Below are 9,308 nucleotides of genomic sequence, written 5' to 3'. Positions count from 1 at the left end.
TTTGGCTGAAGACTATAGTAGAGTTTATCGGGGAAAAGAAATTGTTAATGATATGAATGCTCAATTGAATATCAATATCTCATACCATCAGGCATGGCGTGCGAAGCAATATGCATTGTTGTCGTTAAGGGGTTCGAAAGAGGATTCTTTTACCAAACTTCCGGCGTATTGTCACAACTTGGCCAAACATAATCCGGGTACTGTCACACATATTAAAACAGATGTTGATGATCGCTTTGAGTTTTTGTACGTCGCACTCGGTTGCTCGGTTAGTATTATCATATTATATTAATTTTTAATTTTTATTTTGGTGTATTTGAATAGATATACAATGTATGGTAGGTACGCGCTTTTGTCAATTTTTGTAAACCGACCCTAGTAGTAGATGGAGCTCACCTAAAGGGCGAGTTCAAAGATACCATGTTACTTGCAGTTACTAAGGATGGAAAAAACCAAATATTACCGGTTGCATATGGTATATGCAAAAATGAGTGTACCGATTCTTGGACATGGTTTTTTCAAAAACTACGTGATTGCATAGGAAATATGCAGGAGCTTACAATTATATCTGATAGGTCTCCATCTATAGCAACATCCGTTGCCAACATTTTTCCTCACGCTCATCATGGAATATGTGGTGTCCATTTGTATTTCAACATAGTCTCTAGATTCGGCAAGAGTAAGACGGTTAAAGGAATTTTTTGGGAGGCGTGTAGGGCGTACACAGTTGATGCTTTTGATGCCGCCATGGATGTTATGAAAAAGACAAAAGAACCAGTATGGGAGTATTTGAAAAGTATAAATCCAGAAACTTGGTCCAGAGCACATTTTAAAGGGAACCGATACAATCTTATGTCGTCCAACAGTGCGGAGTCTATAAATGCATTATCTAGACATGCGCGTAAGGTGCCAATACTTATGTTGATCGATTTTTTTCGTGCTACAATGCAACAATGGTGGTTTCAAAGACGTAACTTTGCAGGTATTAAGTAAATTTTTAATATTAATGTTTTATTAATTTTGATGTTATTGATCTTAACTTCTTCATTTTGGCTTTTTTTTAGCGGAAGCAACAACAATTCTTACCCCTTGGGCGGATGAAATTGTAAAAGAGAACAAGAAAAGTTTTAGCAAATGGGATGTTCGCATGATCTCAAATACGAAATGCGAGGTAAAAAAGGGGGCACAAAATGTGATTGTTGATTTCAAACATATGACATGTACATGTAGGCATTGGCAACTTGATGGGATACCTTGTGGTCATGTCATAAGATGTTTAACAGTGAACAATTACGAAGACTGCTCGAGGTATGCATTAAATGCTTACTTTACCGAAACACTGAGGAAAACATATGAGGAATCAATAAACCCTCTGCCAAAGCCATCCGAATGGGAGATCCCCGATGATTTGATGATTGTTAAGCCACCAATAATGGATAAACATCAGCCAGGTAGGCCAAGAAACACAGACCGCATTCCATCCCAAGGCGAGGGTCCAATTATAAAAGAGTGTTCTACATGTGGTCAAATTGGACACACGAGAAATAATTGTACTGGAAGGGCGTTTGGTAGCGGAGCACGTCACATAATTTCTACTGCAGAAATGACATTTAATATTGGTGGTTCAGCGAGTTGCTCACAAACCTATAACGCTGATTTTGATATAAAACATCCTTGAAATGAAGAGTAATGACGAGTTGTTAACTTATTATGTATTGTAATATTTTTATTAAATCTTACAAGACGTTGCTATGCTTTCATATTTTTGTTTAGTTTGTTGATTATATCAATTAGTGAAGACTTTATATTAAAAAATATAGTTTGCAGATTTTTTTAACAGTTACAACATGTTATTTAAAAAAACAACAAATGATCCTTTTGCAACCTAATCTGTAAGTAATTTTAAAACTCAGGGAACTGCAACGGGTACTTATCTTTCTCAATTGTTATATAGTCATCCCTAATTATCATTTTGTCTTCGAAACGATCCTTTTTTACCATAATGTGTATCAACTGCTCATCCTTCTCAGCAAGCCGTTTTTCAGTGGTGTAAAAAAAGGGTCTACTGAATCACAATAATAACAATCTACTTCGTTGCATGAGCAAATTTCGATTTTGTGTGAGGAAGTCATAATAAAGTCGATATTGTATTAAACTAGACAGTAATGACAAGTCCAACTTTGAAATGACTAGAGATAAATTACAGTTTGACATGACAAAACACTGTAGTAACCTGTAGAGATAGACAGTAATGACAAGTCACTGTAGTAACCTGCACATAACAGTGGGGCCCTTAAGGGACAAGAGATAAATTACAGTTTGACATGACAAAACACTGCATAAAGCTGAAAATCGTAGTCCAAATATAACCATTTCGTAGTCATAGTATTAATTCATAGTCTATTTACTTATATAAATAGATGTTTAAGATATAAAAACCATACACCCGAATCACCTAAACAAAACGAATTCCCATTATTAGAAATGTCGTCGAATGCAGCAAGTTCTTCGAATGAAGTACCTGGTTCCAATTCTGAAAGGCCATGGACGACAAACGAGGTGTTAGTTCTAACACGATGCTGGCTAAGTGTTAAGGATGGTGTATGTTTACTTGCTCCCCCGCATTGCCTAATTGGTGATGAATGGAGTCGCATCACATCTTTGTTTAACCATGAGATGGGAGAAGGGCAAAAAAGAGAAAAATCAGATGTTGTTACTAAGTGGACGGATGTAAAGGAAGAAGTGACATGGTTCAATCGAGCATGTGGTTATGCGAAACGTAACAATGTTCGTTATCGTGACGAAGAAGAGTTCTTGGAAGTTGTTACAGAGTTTTACATCTGTCAGCATGACGGCGGAGACTTCGAATATGAGGAAGTTTGGAAGGTTGTTAGAGATAAACAGTATTTCAAGTAGACAGCTCTATTTTGTGTTAAGAATAACCCATGGACTTGTGTTTTACGTTAATGCTTTGTTCGTATTATGTCGTTGTTTTTCATGTAATTGTTGTGATGTTTTTAATGGTTCATGGAATCCATGTTACTAATGTATTCTAATATATTGTGATAACTAATGCAATGACCATTTATTAACTCAAGTTAATCATACGAGTTGCTCACATAATAAACTAAAATACATTTTAAACAAACGAAATACATACGAAATACATAAAAAATACATGAAAATAACCTACTACATGAAAATAACCTAGTACTCAAATAATAAACTAAAATAGATTTTAAACAAACGGGATATATTTCAAAATATTCCAAGGGGCTTCAAACTGGAATTCCAACCCGTTACTTAATGACTTGTATTCCTCCTTAGCAGCTTCCAAGATAACCTCCTCAGTAGCATTTAAATGGGTGTCGTCAATTTTGGTATAAAGATCGTTGAATAATAGAACTTCGGTTTTCATTTCATACCATCTTTCTAAGATGTCTAGTTCGTCACGATCGTTTCTTGTAGCCCTTTGGTTTTCAGCATTGAAAATATTGGTTAAACGGGTCCAAAACATTGGATCGTTCAACTTGCTTGTCTCGTACACATGAATATAAGCATGTGTAAGAACCAAGAACTCTTCATTGCTCCATGATATAGAACTCATTTTGATTGAAACTAAGAGAGTGGAATATAAAAAACAATATTTGAACATCTATATTGGTTTATTTAATAAAGTATTTGTGTAACATAAGGTCAATTTATAGTAGTTTCTACACAAAATCGCAGTCCAATCTTCTAATATGTCTGCATTTCATAGTCAAAACTAACTGACGAATGCAGTGTACTATACTAATAACATAACAGAGCACTGTTTGAGTTGACAAGTCATCCCCGGATGAATGACAACACAATACATTGCTGCTTGAATTGACAAGCCATTGCAGCAGGAAATGAAGGAGTCGTTATAAATAGATTTTAATATGCGTTGTAGTTGTTTCGTATTACTTCCCTCCCTGCAATTATGGACTCACCACATTCATGGAGGAACGCAGAGGAGGTCGCTTTGGTTCAAGCTTGGATTATAATTGTAGAGGAGGATTTTCCACCGGGTCCCCCACAAGTTCGTGCTGGATCATTTTGGTCTCGTGTCTGTCGTTTGTTTCACCATTTAATGGGGCGTAGTCAATATCGAAGAAGAAAAGATGTCAAAGCCAAGTTTCTGGATTTGAAAATGAAGGTGAAAGAATTTCAACGTATTTACAACGAGTTGGATAATGAACATGCAAATACGGATGAAGACATTCTACGGCAGGTGGCTTTGGAACTATACCTGTAACAGCCCGAATCCCCAGGTATCTTCATTTCATATATTTTTGTCATTCTGTGAGGGGACTCGGCAACTTGGTAGTCGACTCGCTGAGTCGGGTCGCGTTTTTGAGCGGGGATTCGCATCCGGACTCGGCGAGTCCAAGGGATGGACTCGGCGAGTCCGCGCTGTTTGATGAAACCCTAATTTCCCGGTCCTAAGCCCTATTTAAAGGACCTTATGGCCCTCATATGCGGCCACCTTGAACCCTAAGAGCCTCTACACGTCTATAAACCCTTGTGAGTGTGTTTGAAGGCCTTTTGTTCATCATTTTGTGTGATATTGCAAGGAAAGGAGGGAGAGGATCAAGCTTGAAGTGTTGGGGAGCTTAGATTTGTTGCTATTTCACCAAGGGGGTCTTCTTGAGGTAATTTTCTAAGCCAATCTTCGTGTTTTGTGTTGATGGGCCAAATCTAGGGTTTCTTCTTGCATTTCTTGGCTTGAATAAGAAGTATGAGAGGTTCCATGGAGACATGGAACCTAGATCTGGACTTAAGCAGGTCCAGGAGACCCCTCATGGCAAGCTTTATGTCCATTCTTTTTAGTTAGAAGCTAAACTTGCCAAATAAGTGGTTGTTTCTTCAAAATAAGCCTTGTATGCATTGCATGGAAACCAAGACTAAGACTTTACGTGACAAACAAGCTTGGGAAGGCTAGATCTATGTATGTATGGAACGGATCTGACCGCAAAAGTCAGTTTTAGCTGGTGCATGGCATGGACTCGCCGAGTCTGAAGAACAGACTCGACGAGTCGCTTGAAGATTGTCCTTGAGACCATCTTGTGTGTAGTCCGGATCGAGTTGTGGGCGACTCAGTGAGTCGCAGAGAGTTGGAAAGGTTTTGACAGGTGGACCGAGTCAGGTTGGGACTCGCCGAGTCGACCTTCGACTCGGCGAGTTGAGTCGCGGTGGCCCTGTGATTCAGGCCCAGGTGGAGCTCGTCGAGTCGGGGGAGTACTCGACGAGTCAAAAGGGAAAATTCTTGAGAGTTGGTAAAAACGCGTAGACTCGCCGAGTCGCTATTGTGGACTCGCCGAGTCTGGTCCAAATTGTCCAAAGACTGCTGACCCAGTCAACCTGTGTTGACTTGATATGGATGGTCCACCTTAGTGGTACAAGTAATGATTATAGATTTATAATATCATAGGAGGATTGCAGCTCGAGGGTTCGAGCCTGAGTGATTTCAGGATTCACGATTAGCGACTTAGCGAGGCATACGAGGTGAGTCTTCTCACTATACTGTACCCGGAAGGGTTTTGACTGTGTGACCGGAAGGTCGAATATGATATGAAATATATGCCTTATGTGTGTTAAGTTATTTGCTATAAGTGTCATGTATGATATGTTTGATATGGGCCGGAAGGCGTGGTCATATGGACTATAAAGGTTGACGTGGGTAGGACCGGAAGGTTTACCCAGTCGGGACGGAAGTCCCCTGAGACACATGGACCGGAAGGTCAAGGCCTGGAAAGGCGTATGTGCATATGTTGTATTTTGGGAGCTCACTAAGCTTCATGATTACAGTTGTTGTATTATGTGTTTCAGGTACGAGTGAGGACCGTGGGAAGGCGCCAGCGTGACCGTACACACATATTCGGGGAAAACTATTTTATCTTTGTTATGTAATCGGTTGTGACTACATTGTTACTTTGGAATCTAAACTTATTACTCATGTTTTGATGGTTGTAAAAATGAAAATTTTTGGTTGGAAATTTTATGACGTTACAAGTTGGTATCAGAGCCTTGGTTTGAGGGATTCGGGTACACCTTCGGGCGTAACTGAACTCAAACCGGGGATTTGAGAAAATTTAAAATTTTTGACAAATGAGACGACCAAAGAAGAAAAAGTGTGTACGGTAAGCCAACGGCCGAACGGTAAAAATCCCCAAAATACTCTTATTGTATGTGTCACGATACATGATATGATATGATACGCATGCTAGTAGACTAGGTATACATATTAGGACTAGAGTGGCCTGATCTTGTGATGCCTTAGTCTAGGGAAACTTGCTTCTATGAGGTGCTCGAGAGCGAGTGAGTAACTAGAGTATGATAAGAATAGAGTGCTCAGGATTCGGGGTTTGGGGAGGAGAACTTGGGGTGAATACCGACGCGGTGTAATTGGTAGTATTGGGCCCGTACTACCAAGGACACCGGGTCAGTCGGCAGCCCAAGTAAGAACCCCTAAGTATCGAAGACTGAGTAGGACTGCGTTATCGAGTGCGATTTTGCCCGATTGAGTCTCTGATATTTTTATGTTGTATTTTAGAGACATCATGGTTGGACCACGACACAAACCTGGCACGAGTAGAGTGATGACGAGGAGCTTCGTCAGATGATTCATGAGGAGGTAGCTGCAGCGATCCGGGCCGAGATTCCGGAGATGTTTGGGTCTATTAAGACCACGCTGATGGAGACATTTGATGAGCGGTACGCCGCGTTGTCTGAGGCTGCCGCCGCTGCAGCTACCGCAGCTGTGGCTGCTGCCAGACCACAGGGGGGTGACTCGTTGCTGTTCCGGGAGTTCAGCAACACGAAACCACCAGAGTTTGATGGGACGCAGGACCTGATTGCTGCGATGAGGTGGATTGCTGATATTGAGGGATGCTTGTATACTTGTTCATGTCCGGAGCATCTGAGGGTGCGGTTCGCCTTGAACCAGCTCCGCCTGGGAGCAAAGGATTGGTGGAAGTTCGTGACGGCGAAGTTCACTCTTGCGGAGGTTTCAGCCATGACTTGGGAGAGATTTACTGCTATGTTCAGAGACGAGTATGTTCCCCCGGTAGAGAGGGAACGATTGGTTCAGGAGTTCTTGACCCTCAAGCAGGGTAACGATTCGGTTACAGTGATCACGCGGAAGTTTCACGAGAGGGCGATGTTCTGCCCCGAGCAGGTGTCCACGGAGCAGGCTCGAATGAGCCGGTATTTGGGAGTGCTGAGGAGGGACATCCGGGAGTTCGTATCGAACTCGTCATATCAGACTTTTGCTGAGTTTCGGGCGAATGCCAGGAAGCGGGAGATCGAGTTGGAGACCCAGGCCAGGGAGGAGGTCGAGTCTCAACGGGTGGATCGGCGGCCGGCTCAGTCGCAGCCGGCAGCCAAGCGGACCAAGTCTGCTGATTTGAGATCCGCAGGACAGAAGAGTCGCACTTGTGGGAAGTGCGGCAAGGGTCACGAGGGGGCATGTCGATCGGGTGCTTGCTACAAGTGTGGCAAGGAGGGGCACATTGCGAGGGATTGCCCCAAGGGATTTATGGTTTGCTTCCATTGCAACCAGACTGGCCATCGGAAGGCCGAGTGCCCCCAGCTTCGCCAGGGATCTTTGCCTGCTGCCAGGGTTCCTGAGGTTCGGCCAGTGAAGACCGAGGCCCCGAAGGCTCGTGGGAGAGCTTTCCAGTTGACTGCGGAGGAGGTCCGTGCGGCGCCTGATGTAGTGGCCGGTATGTATTCTTTCATGTATTTACATTTATGCTGAGATATTATGCTTATAATACTATCTGCGTAGGTACTTTTCTTGTGAATCATGTGCCTGCTTTGGTATTATTCGACTCAGGTGCGAGTCGGTCCTTTGTTTCGTTGGCTTTTAGCCAGCACATCGATATCGATCGGGAGACGATGAGTCGTCCCCTGCGAGTTGCTATAGCAAACGAGATAGCGGTATACGCCACCGAGGTGATTCAAGGATGCGTGCTCGAGATTTTTGGGGTCGAGTTTCCTATAGACTTGGTCCCTATAGCTATGGGTGATGTTTGCATTATCGTGGGCATGGATTGGTTGAGTAAGTTTGGAGCAATCATTGACTGCGAGAGACAGCTGGTGATGATTCGAGACCCTAGTGGGGGAGTGCTCACGGTTTATGGCGAAGGGACCCGGTGTGGGTCGGCGTTTTGTTCAGCGGCCAGGGCAAGGCAGAGTCTGCAGCAGGGCTGTGATGGATTCATAGCCTATGTGATGGATACTCGTGTGACCGCGGAGAAGCCCAATTCGATTGATGACGTTCCGGTTGTATGCGAGTTTGCGGATGTGTTCCCCGAGGAGTTACCAGGTGTGCCTCCGGAGAGGCAAGTGGAATTTCGTATCGATTTGGTTCCGAGAGCGGCGCCCATCACCAAGGCGCCTTACCGTCTCGCTCCACCGGAAATGCAGGAATTATCCTCGCATCTTCAGGAGCTGTTGGGGAAGGGATTCATTCGACCAAGTAGTTCGCCTTGGGGAGCGCTGATTTTGTTCGTCAAGAAGAAGGATGGTTCACATCTGATGTGTATCGATTATCGGGAGTTAAACAAGTTGACGATTAAGAACCGATACCCGTTACCTAGGATCGACGATCTGTTCGATCAGTTGCAGGGGGCATCTTGGTTTTCCAAGATTGACTTGAGGTCGGGATATCATCAAATGAGGGTTCGCGAGGAGGATATCCAAAAGACTGCCTTTAGGACTCGTTATGGACATTATGAGTTTGTGGTGATGCCTTTTGGGCTCACCAATGCCCCGGCCGCATTCATGGATCTCATGAACAGGGTGTGCCGACCGATGCTGGATCGGTCGATGATCGTATTCATCGATGATATTTTGGTGTATTCGAGGACTAGGGACCAGCATGAGGAACATTTGTGGGAGATCCTTCGGGTTTTGAGATCGGAGAGACTGTATGCCAAGTTCTCCAAGTGTGACTTCTGGTTACGAGAGGTCCAATTCCTCGGGCATCTTGTGAACCAGAAGGGGATATTGGTCGACCCGGCCAAGATTGAGGCAGTGTTGAGGTGGGAGGTGCCGAGATCGCCCACCGAGATCAGGAGTTTTCTGGGTTTGGCAGGATATTACCGTAGATTTATCAAGGATTTCTCCAAGATCGCTGTGCCACTTACTAGGATGACCCGGAAGGGTGTTGCGTTTTCATGGGAACCGGAGCAGCAGTCTTCATTTGAGACGCTTCATCAGAAATTGTGCGAGGCTCCGGTGCTTGCACTCCCGGAAGGGATGGAGGATTTTGTGGTATA

The 9,308-nt window shown here is 43.5% G+C and overlaps 1 protein-coding gene across 1 annotated transcript; it reads left to right on the top strand.

Annotated features, from left to right (window-relative positions):
* Positions 1 to 454: 454 nt before the first annotated feature.
* On the top strand, positions 455 to 1,697 carry LOC145017466 (uncharacterized). Its single transcript, XM_078975497.1, has 2 exons — positions 455 to 982; positions 1,065 to 1,697. The coding sequence occupies exons 1-2, from the start codon at positions 547 to 549 to the stop codon at positions 1,676 to 1,678; spliced, it is 1,050 nt and encodes a 349-aa protein (XP_078831623.1). The 5' UTR covers positions 455 to 546; the 3' UTR covers positions 1,679 to 1,697.
* The last annotated feature ends 7,611 nt before the right edge of the window (positions 1,698 to 9,308 follow it).

Source organism: Lactuca saligna, chromosome 9 (genome assembly GCF_052625555.1).
Source record: "Lactuca saligna cultivar CGN05327 chromosome 9, ASM5262555v1, whole genome shotgun sequence".
Classification (NCBI taxonomy): domain Eukaryota; kingdom Viridiplantae; phylum Streptophyta; class Magnoliopsida; order Asterales; family Asteraceae; genus Lactuca; species Lactuca saligna.
The sequence above is the reverse complement of the archived record's forward strand: the minus strand, read 5'-3'. Positions and strand labels throughout refer to the sequence as shown.